Source organism: Chenopodium album, chromosome 6 (assembly GCF_948465745.1).
Source record: "Chenopodium album chromosome 6, dcCheAlbu1.1, whole genome shotgun sequence".
Classification (NCBI taxonomy): domain Eukaryota; kingdom Viridiplantae; phylum Streptophyta; class Magnoliopsida; order Caryophyllales; family Amaranthaceae; genus Chenopodium; species Chenopodium album.
The window spans coordinates 69,390,878-69,405,428 of record NC_137839.1 but is presented as its reverse complement, the minus strand read 5'-3'; the positions used below and the strand labels follow the sequence as shown (position 1 = coordinate 69,405,428).

The following is a 14,551-nucleotide window of genomic DNA, read 5'->3' as shown; positions in this document are numbered from 1 at the left end:
CGAGTAGATTATTTTCTAGGGTTGTGGGGATCCATAAATAATATGAAGGGGTAATTTATTATTGTTGATTGTCAATGCTTGATTAATTTCCTATTGATTGATTTAATGCTATGCAATTAGATTAGGCCTGGTTTTATCGTATGAGTTATGCAATATTGATTTGAGATTCGAAAGATGAGAATTGATGTTTAGGCTTAGTTTCAATAGACAAGTTAATTTATAAATGGTTAAGTCAAGATTCGAGAGATGCGATTTAATAACGGTAGATTAATTCTGTGATTGTAATGCGTAGCAAAAGCCCTTTATGATCTGATTAATTGATGTATTGATGATTGATATTGTGTTTTACCCTAGAATACTATTTATTGGCGAACCTATACCCTAGGCTTTTATTATCTGATTACTCTATACTTTAATCTCCTTAGTTTAATTCTTTTTACAACAATAAATCGGTTACTCAATAATTTAGATTATTTTAATTAATTAGGTATCATTTGACTTGTTTCCCTGTGGTTCAACCCTAATTTCCTATCTACTTAGTTAGAGGACTTAGATAATTATTTTGATTAGGATATACGATTTTATCCTGTCAGCGTTATCAAACCAAGAACGAATTTTTTTAGTGTGACATTAAGTATATTGTTATTAAAATATATTGATGGATTATTGATTAGTTATTATTCATTGATGATTACTAGTTATTTATTTAAGTAAATTATAAAAATTTAATATTTAATTATAATTTTTTCAAACGGATAAATCACAAAAGAAGGACAAAAGAGAAGTGTGAATAGTGAAAATGTTCAAATGATGCAATTAAATAAAGAGATAAAGTATTTAACAAATTGTGGTACCTGGTTTTTAGTGGACAAAATTAAAATTGGTCTTATAAAGGTTCCACTTAAGTGTTTGATAAGACTTATAATTGCAAACTTAGAGTCGCCACCTTATTTTTATCCGAATAAGGACGAATTTTAAAACAGTCAATTTTAAGAAAGAAAACTATATAAAAAAAAAATCAACTGCTAACTCCATAAGAATAAATAAGGCACAGGGTTCGGGGTTTAGGTTAAGAGAATTGAACGTCTGGAACTCGTCTTCCCTTCCGTTCTAAGGAACGGGCTCTTAATATTGCGTTGTTAAAAAACAAGTTTTAAGACATGTTAATCACATAAAACAACATAATAATTAATACAAAATACAAGGTAGGTATGAGCACCAAAGTTGCACTACGTACCGATCATAGTGAGATTTTGAATTCACTCACGGATCAAAACCTTCATAGTTCGGATAGATGTCATGTTTTAAGTAACCAATTCCATTAGGTTTTTAATTTTGGTTAGTTGACGTAAACGTCATTTTTGTAAGTGGGATTTTAGTGATTCTTGACGGATTCACTTATAAAAGTAAAATGAACCACCTTGGTTGAGGAAAATCACCCCGATTGGTGATCACCAAAAATGTCTTTTGAACAAGACAATTCAACAAATGCGTCACAATTGATGACTTTTTAGTAGGTCAAGGTTTTCTTTTTTTTGGAGTGAAGTTGTAAGGGTTCACTGTATAATCTCACTTTGGGTTTAAAAAAAAAAACTCAAGGGTAATTTTTGTAAGGTTTTCTGGGCTATGTGTTTAGGCTTAATGGAATTGACCAAATAAAACACGACACCTAGCAAGGCCTTACTTCCAAATGAAATGAAACAACAAACTATTTAATCATATGCGATTGTCAATTAATCCATCGGGAAATTATATATAATGGGATATAAGCTTATTTTGATGGAGATGGATAATCGTTATAACCTTATACAACTAAATAATTAATCTTAACCTCATGTTTGGAAATGAGGCCAAAACCTCATATTAACTATATTTAATCTTAACCTCATGCTTGATCAAAGTTATGATTCATTCTTGTGTTACAAAAGGGTTTGAAATAAGAAGGTTCACAAAATTATAAAAGATTTTATTTCTAAAATCGTCTTTGAGTAAAGAAAATAAATCTTGTTGAAACTTTTAATTCTGAAGTCGTCTTAAAATAGATTAAAGTCTTTAAGACATCATTTATTTCGAAAGTCATCTTTAAAATAAAATTAAAGATTTTTAAAACGTCTTTTAGAATTAAAGTTTGTTAAAAATTCTTATTTCTAAAGTCATTTCTAGATATAATTAAATTTACTGAAAACTCTTAATAATTAAAGTTCCATAAATGAAAAATACATAATATAGTGTAATTGTAGGGAATAAATTCAAGCCTTAATCCCACTAGCTCGAACCCCACTGTGATCATACACTAAAGTACGGTGGCGTCCAAAAAGGAAGAAGATAGAGCAAAAGAGTCGCCAACAAGTTTTTAGGAACTTGTAAACCGTTCATAGGATGAAGGTTATACCCCTTAACGATCCAAGATATCGTCAACTCTATAAGGTCTAGAACCAAATAAGGGTTCGGGGATGAAGGTACAAATCCAACCTAAAAGAGATTGAACCTGCCCTAATAATAGGCCTCTACTTTATTCTGATCGTATTCATGTGCGCTTTTTAATTAACATGCAATCATTAGGTTTAACCCTAAACCTGTTTAATCTATGTTGGTTGAATTTAATGCACAAATAAATCTATTATTGGCGATCACTTGAAATTATAATCACAATTAACCCTATTAATTATCTTATTAAGCGTGATTACAAGTACAAATTCCCTTTAAACATGCAATAAAAGGTGTGATCAAGCAATAACAATAAATATCAAGCAACATAATAAATAATTAATATCATGAATAATAATTAATAATCATATCATAATAATAATAATCATAATCATCATAAATAAAATAATCATCATCAAAATAATAATAAATTATAACAATTATAATCATAATCATGTTCATGTTAATATTAAAGCATGCATAATAAAAATACCAAGATCCTAGGCATGATACTAACAAGATTAATAACAAACCCTAGCATGTCACTAAGCAATAAAAATCAAATCTTTAACCCTAACATGATACTAACAATCATAAATATTAGGAAGAGAATAAAAGGCATCGCAGGAATCATAATAAACATATTTGATATTATAACCTTTTCCCTAAACATGATATTAGGAATCATAATAGCAATTTAAACATGATTTCTACATCATAATATCAATAAAAACCAATAAAGTACTTACTTTGATGCCTCGTACCTCTTTCTAATAACAAAATACACACGTTAGTAACTTCAAGGAAAATAATAATCAAAACAATTAAATTAAATAATTGAAAGAGAGATTTGGGACCAAACCCTCAGAAATTAAACCTTTCACGTCTAGGGCGAAGGCAACTTCGAATATGGCTAGGTGTTTCTAGGTCTTGCGAATGCGGAATTTTGTATTTGAAAACAAAGTTTAGAAAAGGAAAGAGAGAGAGATGAAATAATCAAGAAAACTTGATGAGAGTTGGTGAATGATTAAAGGAGAATTCAAGAATTAATGATTGCGAATGAAACTGATTGTAGGTGAATCAAAATAGAGTTTTTAATACGTTATTTATAGAGAAAATCAGCCAAAAAGATAAAATATCAAAACAGAGTACTTGGCGCACGCAAAACGAGGTTGGCGCACGCAAAACAGAGCTGGCGCCAGCACCAGCTTATTGGCGCCAGGCGCCAATGGCTAGCACCAGGCGCCAAGCCTGGTTCCAGGCGCTGATTTCAAAAATTCACGCGTTTTTGTTTTTATCATATCTTTTGATCCAGAAGTCCAAATAAGGAATATAATATGTCGTTGGAAAGATCTTAAAGTCTACTTTCAACCCAATTAGAATCAGATTAAAATATTTTGTAGATAAAAAGATATGGCCAAAATAGTGGAAGGGTAGCAGTTTTGGATAAAGTTTCATGTCTCATTCATATCTTTTCCGTTATAACTCGGATTTAATATTATAATATATCATTGGAAAGATAATTTCAAGATCTATCCAACCATATAAAATTTGGATAAATATTATGAGGCACAAAAATAAAATCTGAATATATTCCACTTCGTACAAAACAAGGATTCTTAAAAGGAGTAGTTTTATTCAATTTCAAACTCTTTAAAACATAATTATCAATCCTAACTCCATTAGGATTTAAAAGAACCTTCTAGAATATTCTAGAAGAATATAATCAATCCTAATAGCTTTAGGAATGATAATTAATAATAGGCCCTCCTCTAGATCATTGGGCCGCATATAAGGCTCAAACCGGGCCCAGTTTGGTAAATTGGCCATAACTTCCTCAATATTCATCGGAATTGAGCTTATAATATATCGTTGGAAAGGTCTTTACAAACCCCATCCAATTACACTACTATTGAACCCATATCATGGACCAACCAAACTAGATTGGCTATTTTATTAAAATAAGTTTTCAAAAACAGAGAGAAAAGAAAAGAAATTAAAACTATCCGCAACACTAGACTTTCCACAATTTCGCTTCATTCGATTGTGATTCGACGTGAAAGGTACTCATCACTGGGTTTGGTTTTGGGGAGACACAAATGGGTGTCTACAGTAATATAGGTTCCATGACACCATTAGTTTCTTAAAACTAAATTACTACAATTTTAAAAAGCAATTAAGAGAAAAAATGTGCCTTTTTAATCTCTTTGATAGCTTGAACTAAAAAAGTCATAGAAAAATCAAAAAATTATTGTGAGATACGGTTGGAAAGCTCTTGAAAAGTTCTATCACTTGAGCTAAAGAAATGGGACTGTTTTTGGACATCACTAGTAGAAAAATTGAATTTGGCACCGCCAAATGGCCACCGGTTTTTAAAAACCGGTGGCAAAAAAATAAGGGAAAATGGGCGGGATTTTGTGGGAAGGGTATTGCCACCGGTTTGAACCGAACCGGTGGTCAAAATATTAATTCCACCGGTTCAAAACCGGTGGCTTTGTTTAAAAAAAAAAAACCGCCCCCTCCCCTTTATAAACCCCTAACCCTAACTAAACCCTCTCTCAGCATCTCTCTTCCCTCCCCTCTCCTCCTGCTCTCACTCTCTCCTGCTCTCTCTCTCGTCTCACCCCTCTCTCGTCTCACTTCTCTTTCCTCCTTTCTCATCTCAAAGCTCTCTCGTCGCCGGCGGTGGTGTTAAAAACTTTTGTGGTTGGTGGTGTTAAAAAATTAATGGTTTTTAAGGTTAAATTCGACCATGAAATTTCTAGATCTAGACTTTTCATGGTCGAATTTGACCTTATTAAACCAAATTCAAACCAATTTTGGTTATAAAGGTATGTTTTTTGGTTTTTTTTTTTTTTAAATTTTCGCTTGTTTTTTGGTTACTGTCGTGGTGGTTTTGGCGATGGGTAGGGTTTTAGTTGCGGCTGTTGTGGTTGCTGTCGTGGTGGGTGTGGCGTTGGGTAGGGTTTTGGTTTGGTTGTGGGTTCGGTTACGGGTTGTGGTGGGTTTGGGTGATGGGTCGTGGTGGGTTTCGGTGATGGGTCTTGGTGGCTTGGATGCGGTTTGGGTGGGTCTGGGGTTGGAGCTGGTGGTGTTGGGGTGGTGTTGGGTGACGGTTGGTGGTGGTAGGGGGGTCGTGTGTTCTGGGCGAGGGTTTGGGCTGGGGTTGGAGCTGGTGGTGTTGGGGTGGTGTGGGGTGGCGGTTGGTGGTGGTAGGGGGGTCGTGTGTTCTGGGCGAGGGTTTGGGCTGGGGTTGGAGCTGGTGGTGTTGGGGTGGTGTGGGGTGGCGGTTGGTGGTGGTAGGGGGTCTTGTGTTCTGGGTGGTGGGTTATGGTGGTTTTTTTGTTTTTTTTTTTAGAAGATTAATTTTAGAAATTAGGCCAATTAGCCTAATCCATACTAATTATATGACATCTTTTGTTTATCAAGAAAATAGGAAATGCTGCTGCTATTGATGCTCTACAGAATTTCACCATCCTTTGAAGAATACTTTGAAGACTAGGCTGATGTTTTAACCATTTGTTTGGTGTAATTTCATTAATTTAGTTCTTTTAAATTGGAATTGTTGTATGAATAATTTGTTTGTACTTATAAATTTAGTTTTTTCACTCTTAAAAAGTGTACTATTACTAATTATTGATGAATATATACGTAGTTTATGTATATTATGTATTTATATACCTGTCTGCTACATTTTAAGTGAAAAAAATGCAAAATTTTGTTTTTTTTTTTTTTGTTTTTTTAGGGCATTATTGCCACCGGTTCACATCAAAAACCGGTGGCAATACTTGTTTTTGCCACCGGTTTTGAACCGGTGGCTTTTTAAAATATTATTGCCACCCCCCAAAAAACCACCGGTTCATAACCGGTGGCAAAAGGGGGTTTTGAACCGGTGGGCAAATGCTTTTTTTGCCTAGTGCATAAGGGTTGTTTTATATGCCATCTTTGGGACGTGGTAAATTTCTCTTTACTCTTGAACATCCTTTACTTAAACTCCTAATTCCCTAGGTCTTTAAGCTCACTTTAAGAAGGAAATTATTCTTAAAAATATATCTTAGACAAACACATAAATGTATGAACCTTTTATATTAAATACATTAGAAAGAGACGCAATGCAAAATGCAATTAACCCCCCTCTTTTATAACCTATCACCTCACCAATAGGCTTGGCTTTCTAATGTAGAGTAATGAAAGTTTTAAGGCTAATTTAGCACCTAATATCGTCATTACCCCAATTGGTAACATCACATGGAAACAAACACATTAGTTAGCATAATAAGAATAATTAAGGAAATTAAGAAAGTAATAAAGATAATACCTTGAGCTAGATGTAACAATTTTTTGGATAACCCTTCTTACTTATCAAGGATTAAACGATGATAACTCCTTAATTAAAGTGAAACAAAAGAGACTAAGGACCTATTCTCATACGCTGAACTCAGCTGAACTGAACTGAACTTATTATTTAGTGATTTTTAACTACGGATTAGTGGTCTTTGATTATTTATTATTATACATATGTGTATATACAAATAAACATATTAAAATATTTAAGTATACTATATAATTATAATATTTATGGACAATATATTAAAAACATGAAATCCAAAACATTTTAAAAACATATACTATTTAATTAAAAAAATAAAATATTATTATGACAAAAGAACACAAAACACTTTGTAAAAACTTAACACAATTAAAAAAAAAAAGTAAAAGCTGGAACGAAATTATTATTATTATTATTATTATTATTATTATTATTATTATTATTATTATTATTATTATTATTATTATTATTGTCGTTCTAATAAGAGCTTAAAAGAATGAAATTTGGCTTTATATCATTAGCAATATCATTATACATAAACTGAACTGAACTTAAATTCAACGTATGAGAACATGCCTAAGTGATATTTTTGGAATTTTGAGGTATTAAAAGAAATTAGTGCAAAATAAAGCTAATGAACCCTTTTTTATTTTTATTTTTTTAAAAAAACTAAATCTTGAGAAACAAACCCTTTTTTGGTTTTAGTATAGAATAGAAATACTTAAACAATTAAGCTAATTTTTTAACAAAGATTAAAATAACAACAATACTTGAACTTAAAATATTTTTTTGTATTTTTTATAGCATTTAAAGATAGTAACAATACTTAAATAAAATAATAACTTAATTATATGATGCTTTTATAAGCTAATAACTTAAAAATAAAGCTAAATTAGAGAGATTTTAACTTAAACAACAGATTAGAGGAGAATTTTTTAGAGAGAACAAGTAGGAAATTTTGGTGTCTACACAAATTATATAAAATTATTTACGAATTAACAAATTACATAATAACTACTTAACATTCATTTTTCCCCTAACCTCCAAATTGTCAAAATCGGTTTTATGGCGAGTATCCTCTCGAGATCCGATGGTGTACCCAAAGTCCCAAACCAGCTTGGTACCAACTTGCTTATATCCACCAAGCTTGTTGCAATGAAATCATCATCGGAACGAACAGTGAGATTTAGAGATCCATTAAGATTTGCACGAAACAATTGATGATACTCTCGATTATAGGTGGTTGTTGGTGAGAGGGGTGGGGAAGGGGCTTGGGTTGAGCGGGTATTGATCGTCATCATCTTTTTATAACCAACACCTAATTTCTTCTTCCTCAAGCAATCCCCATTCTATCTTTCCCGCCAATTCCCTTTCTAGGTTGCTCCTCAATCCAACTTCTCTATCTCTTTTTTTCCCTTTTCTTTTTTCTTTCCCTTTTTTTAATTTTTTTTTTCAAGTTTACTTGATGAAATTTAGCATGATAACAATCCTTTTATTTTTCTTTTTATTTAATCAAAATTTAGCATGATAACAATCCTTTTATTTTTCTTTTTATTTAATCAAGTAATGATTTGATTACAATTCAGTTTAGTCCAGTTCATAGATTTTGCCAGTTTGTTACCAGCCTTACAGGTTAATTTCAGTTCAGGTTACTAATTTATTGGTTAATAACAATATGTTAGGTTACTTTCAATTCAGGTCAATTTTAGTTTACAAGTCAATATTAGTTCAATTTATTTCAATTCAGATTACGAGCAATTCAGTTAATCCAACGGGTTTCAACCTAGACCGACACCCTTAGCAATAAGTACTACTGTACTAGTACTAGTAAGAAAATCAAATTTTAATTAATTTCTCTTAATGTAACCTCCGTTCCGTATGTTATAATGTCTAACTTCTTTTTGTTTTTTTTTTTTTTTTTTTTAATTTTTGAGAGGAAGAACTATTCATTACTAATAATACCTTAATAAACTAAAGTGAGCTGAAGTGAAGTAATAATTTCAAGGTAGATGAGCTAAAGTCAACTCACTGAACTGAAGTAGGCTGAGGTAAGCTGAGCTGAAGTAGGCTGAGGTAAGCTGAGCTAAACTGAAGTCAGCTGAAGTTGGTTGAACTAAACTTAAGTACCATAAAATAAAGCCCAAAAGAATAGGGTCTTGGCGTCTTGCTAGTATATTTGCTGGGACGTTGTTACTCTTGGTGATAATGCCATTAGTGCTCGGGTTAGATATATGTTCACCTATTTGAACTTGAAGCAATAGAATTATTATTCTATGAAGCATCATAATATATATTAGTATTAAAATTAGGTAGAAAAGCCATAGTAATAATATTAGTATAATGACTTTTTCTTTTTTCTCTCTTCCTTCTCCTCTCTTCTCTCTCTTCTAGAGTTTTAGTTTTCTTAGCCGTTAGGTCGGAAATAGTCTAATTTCTCTGAAAATTAGATTATTTCCAACCATTTTTCTTTAATTCAGTTTTTTGTTTTAGTTTGTTTGTTTTGTTTTGTTCTCTCCATCTGTGAGAGTCTATCCCAATTTTTTGGGTTTTTCCCAATTTTCTGGGATTTTGATCATCCATGGATGAGAATTTTATTTTTAGGGTTCTTATAATAACTGGGAAGGTGATTTGGAAACCTATGGGTCTGGGATTTTTCATCAACCGGTCAATCAAAACATCAGCAGATTACGGAGGTCTCAACTATTGGAAAGATGCAAAGACATCGAAAATCATTGTTCGCGTCAAGCTTGAAGCAGCGGAGTATGAGCTATGCCAAATATGCAAATTATTTATGATTTTGATTATAAAAGTTATGAATTTATGATATTTTCTCTGAATCAGTTTTTTTTTTTTTATTCAACTGAGATTAAATAATTAATCAAAAGAACATGACAAAAACCAGTTTAAGCAGGAAAAGGAAACGCAAAAACAAAAAACAAACCAAAAAGAAAACAACTAAAATACGGAGGGACTAGGCGTGGTATAGCCACACCCCTAGCATCCTCCTCTAAGATACGACCCAACTCTGACGGAACAATAGTGAGAATAAACAACTGAGAGTCTGTAATGACCCCGCGGTTGGCCAACCAATCCGCCGCTCTATTGCCTTCACGATAAATATGAGTCACCTTTATTTTCCATCCCAAGTCATTAAGAAAACGCTGATAGTGGAGGAGTGCTTGAATATTCTCACCCCTGGGCACCACTTGCTGCTGTAACGCTTGTACACAAGCCAAGTTGTCCATCTGGATTTCCAACTGTGGAATTTGAAGATTTTTGGTCAGCTCTAGTCCTCTTGTAAGTGCTTTAACCTCTGCTTTGAAGGCTGAGAAGTTACCAAAATTTGCTGTGAATGCTGAGAAAAAGCGCCCCTCATGATCTCGTATTATCCCACCCCCTCCTGCAGGCCCTGGACAGCCTTTGGCCGCACCATCGCAATTTAATACGTACCAGCCAGGGGCAGGAGCATGCCAAGTGACATTAGTTTGCACTCGATTTTTATGTTTACGAAGCTGTTCTTCGAAGTCATCATTCAGCACCCTTCGCGCTTCATCGTACCTAATGTGTAAAAAAGCACCAATATCGAGGGGAATTTCATCACCTCTATTAAATACAAAGCAATTTCTCCATCTCCAAATCCACCAAGAAGCTATACCAAAATAAGTAGCCCATCATTCACCATTAAGCACATCTACTTGTTTCAAGTTCTTTTGGAGCCAATCTTTCAGTGTACCTTGGAAAAAATTCAGCAAACGACAATGGGGGATTATTTTCTTCCAAACACCACGGGCAGCAGGGCAGTCTCTAATAATATGTAACGTGCTCTCCTCACTTGCACCACATATAAAACATTTTGGATCGTCAGTCATTTTCCTTCTAAGACGGTTTAGATTCCCTAGGATGCGATCATGGCAAGCAAGCCATAAAAAAACTCTAATTCGTTGTTGAACTGGTGCTTTCCATATTGCATCCCAACAATCATCATCAATAACATCAGTCTCATGTCTCATGATAGCAAGCACAAATTTAATTGAAAATCTACCATGACTGCTATCTTTCCAGTAAACAAGGTCCCCTACATTTGGGTCAATTCGGAGCTCGTGGCTTTGAATAATTTTCAACACATCAGTGGGGAGAAAAGGAGCAAGGATAGGCCATCTCCAACCTACCTCCTCCTTCCACATTTCAGCAACTGTAGACCCTGCTATTTCCATAGGCAGAGGTTGGGTAACAAGATCACTAAGGGGCACATCCGTACACCACAAATGATCCCAAAACAAAGTTGTAGTGCCATTCCCAACTGCAACTCTTGTACCTTTTCCCAACACTTTTGCATTTTCAGAAATTCCACACCATACATTCGAACTCCCAGCTTTCGGTTCAAACATATCAACATCACATCGTCCCTTGCAATATTTATCTCTTAAGACCCTTGACCAGAGTGCATTTGGTTCGGTGAGCATTCGCCATCCTAGTTTAGTAAGGAACGCTGCGTTTGCTTGTTTTGCCGAGAGCATGGCAATCCCTCCTTGGCTCTTCGGCCTTTGGAGCGCCTCCCATGATAGAAGGTGAACCCCTCTCTTTTCATCATTTCCTCCCCATATGAATTTTCTGGTTTTTTTATCAATAGCTTCACAAGTAGTACGAGGGATCTTAGCTGTCTGCATGGAATAAATAGCCATTGTAGAAATGGTGGATTTAGCCAAGGTGATTCTCCCTGCTAAAGATAAATATTTAGACTTCCATCCTGCAAGTCTACGATCAATTTTTTCACACAAATGGCTAAATGTTTCTTTTTTCACTCTACTCGTCAAGGTTGGCATCCCAAGATACATACCAAGATCATGAGTGATTTCCATTTTCAAAGCTGCACCAATTTGCCTTTGTGTCTCATCCTCAACATTAGCCGAGAAATACACTGTTGATTTTGGGAGACTCACTTTTTAACCCGAGGCCTTGCAAAATCGATCTAGGCATCCATGAATTACATTGGCTTGTTTGACACTAGCCTCTGCAAAAAGGATAATATCATCTGCAAAAAAGAGGTTTGACAAGGCAGGACCATCTCGGCTTGCTCTAATTGGTTTCCACCTATCTTGAATAATTGCCTCTTCAATTACTTGGTAGAAGCGCTCCATGCACATGACAAAAAGATAAGGAGAAAGGGGGTCTCCTTGCCTTATTCCCCGGCTCGGCTTAAAGCTTTGAGAAGGTTCCCCATTCCAAAGGACTTGTAATGAGGCCGAAGTGACACATTCCATTATGAGTTCAATCATAAAAATCGGAAGATTCATTTGCACCATCGTGTCTCTAATAAAAGACCATCGTAGCCTATCATAGGCTTTTTCAAAGTCAATTTTAATAGCCATTAAGCCTTTTGCACCTTGCTTTCTTCTCATGGTATGGATAACTTCTTGTACAATGACAATGTTATCTGTAATTTGTCTTCCCGGCACAAAACTAGCTTGAGTATTTGAAATCAAGTGAGGAAGCACTGGCTTAAGTCTATTCACTATGACCTTAGTGATGATCTTATATGCAACATTGCACAATCCAATGGGCCGAAATTGAGATGCAAGCTTTGGATTTTCAAGTTTCGGGATGAGTGCAATAAAGGTGTCATTGATATGCTCCGGTAATCATTTACCTTCTAAAGCGGGCATGATGGTTCGGTAAACTGTATCCGCAACTATCTCCCAATTTTTTTGGTAAAAAATAGCTTGAAACCCATCTGGTCCTGGTGCTTTCAGAGCTCCCATTTCCTTAATGACACTTTCAACCTCTACCTTTGAATACGGTTTCACTAGTCCGCTCCAATCATTCGAGGAAAGCTCGGGGAATATGTCTTGTGGTACATCAAAAAATTCTGGTTCCCCTTCCTCTGTGAATAAGGTCGAGAAATACTTAACAATATGACTTTTGATGTCTTCCTTGTCCTGTAGCCAGTGATTATTCTCTCCTTTAATGGCAACTATTTTATTCTTCCAGCGTCTTACAATTGTACTTAAGTGGAAAAAATTGGTATTTTTATCACTGTTTTTTATCCATTCAATTCTTGATTTTTGGTACCAAAGGATCTCCTCCCTCACTAGAACTTCATCAAGTTCTTTTCTAAGCTTTGATTCTAACTTTATAAGTCCTCTATCAATACGAACCGCCAGCTGTTTTTGCACGCCTGCAATTCGAGCTAGGAGTAGTCTCTTCTGTTTAAAAATATTTCCAAAAATATCTCTGTTCCATATCTGCAATTCAGAGGATAATTTGGACAGTGAAGTCCCCAAGTCTCCTTGCGAATCCCAGTTGCTCTCCACAAATTCTTTAAAGCTTTCATGTGTCATCCAAGTTGCCTAGAAACGAAATGGCCTATGCACAGCTTGAAGCGGAACAAAGCCATTAGGAGAGATAAAGATGGGGCAATGATCGGATTGAATAGCCGGAAGGTGCTTCATCGATGCCTTTTCAAACCTCATAGCCCATTCATCATTACACAGCGCACGATCCAACCTAGCACTTTGGCGAGTTTCCGGAGTTCGCCCCCTAGCCCAAGTATGATTTGCTCCTGCAAACTCAACTTCTAACAGCTCCATGTCTTCTATCCAGTTATTAAACAAAGCTGATCTACGATTGGTTTCATGGCAAGATTTATTACGTTCCGATGGGAATCTTGTGTCATTGAAATCACCGGCTATTAGCCAAGGTTTATTGTGGGTTGAAGCAAAGGATTTCAGTTCATCCCACAGTTCTCTTCTTTTCATAGGATCCGGACTAGCATAGATGGCCAAGAAATACCAAGGAGTGGCTCCAACTCGAGTGATCTCCATTGTAATGTGTCGTCTTTGCTTCAAGATGGGATTAATAGTGACAATCTCAGTTTTCCAGTATACCCAAATTCCCCCACTAAAGCCCATAGCATCCACCCTCTCATGACCATTATAACCAAGAATATTAGCAATTCTACTTTCTTGCTCTCCTCCCATATGTGTTTCAACCAAGGTTAACACATTAGGTTTATTTAATCGAACTGCCTCTTTTAAAGCAGAGAAAAAATTCGAGTTTCCTGCCCCTTGCACGTTCCATATCATGCAAGTTATAGGCAGAGTATCAGCAACTAAGTTAGGGAGTCAATCTTCCATAGAGTCTGGAATTGAAGGTAATGTTGACACATAAGCTTGACTTAGCATCCTCAGCAAACGCTGGGTTTCAATTGGTGGGTTCACTGCCACCACCAAGTCCGGGGGGTCGAGACTGGTGGTAGCAATGAATCCATATGAACCTCCATCACGTGCACCAGGGGGTTCATAATGATCACGTAAGACTGTTCCATCGGCAGACCCACTTAAAGAGTTCTCTCTGGGGGGAACATTCAATGTGATTGGGTATGGGGGCCGAGACATGAGAGAGGGCATCTGTATTGTCACTGGCAGCATGGTTCGGCTTCAAGATTGCTTGATTGTTCGCTTCAGTGGCTTGATGGTTCACTTTGGGGCTGGCTTCTATGGTAAAAATTGAGTTTTCTTTACCTTGCTTAGGGGGGGCTGTATTTTTGGCAATAGAAGGAGGAAAATTGACAGAGGTCTCTTTTAGGGGAATACTTTGACTTGGAAAGGGGACTTTCCTTTTTTCTTGGTGAGATTTTGTGGGAATCTTTTTCAGTTTCAAATGATTATTTTTCATATCATTTAAATTGAAAATATTGTGAAATAAATCGGGAGAATTATCTTTTTGAGATTTTTCACCCAAATTTACCGTGTTAAAAACACTTCCATCTTTATCTTGTGAATTGTTAACAAAATC

The 14,551-nt window shown here is 35.2% G+C and overlaps 1 protein-coding gene across 1 annotated transcript; it reads right to left on the bottom strand.

The window, feature by feature from the left end:
- Positions 1 to 13,104: 13,104 nt before the first annotated feature.
- Positions 13,105 to 13,734, bottom strand: LOC145637123 (uncharacterized). Its single transcript, XM_081688623.1, has one exon. It carries the CDS (start codon positions 13,732 to 13,734, stop codon positions 13,105 to 13,107), a length of 630 nt encoding a protein of 209 aa, XP_081544749.1.
- Between the last annotated feature and the right edge of the window lie 817 nt (positions 13,735 to 14,551).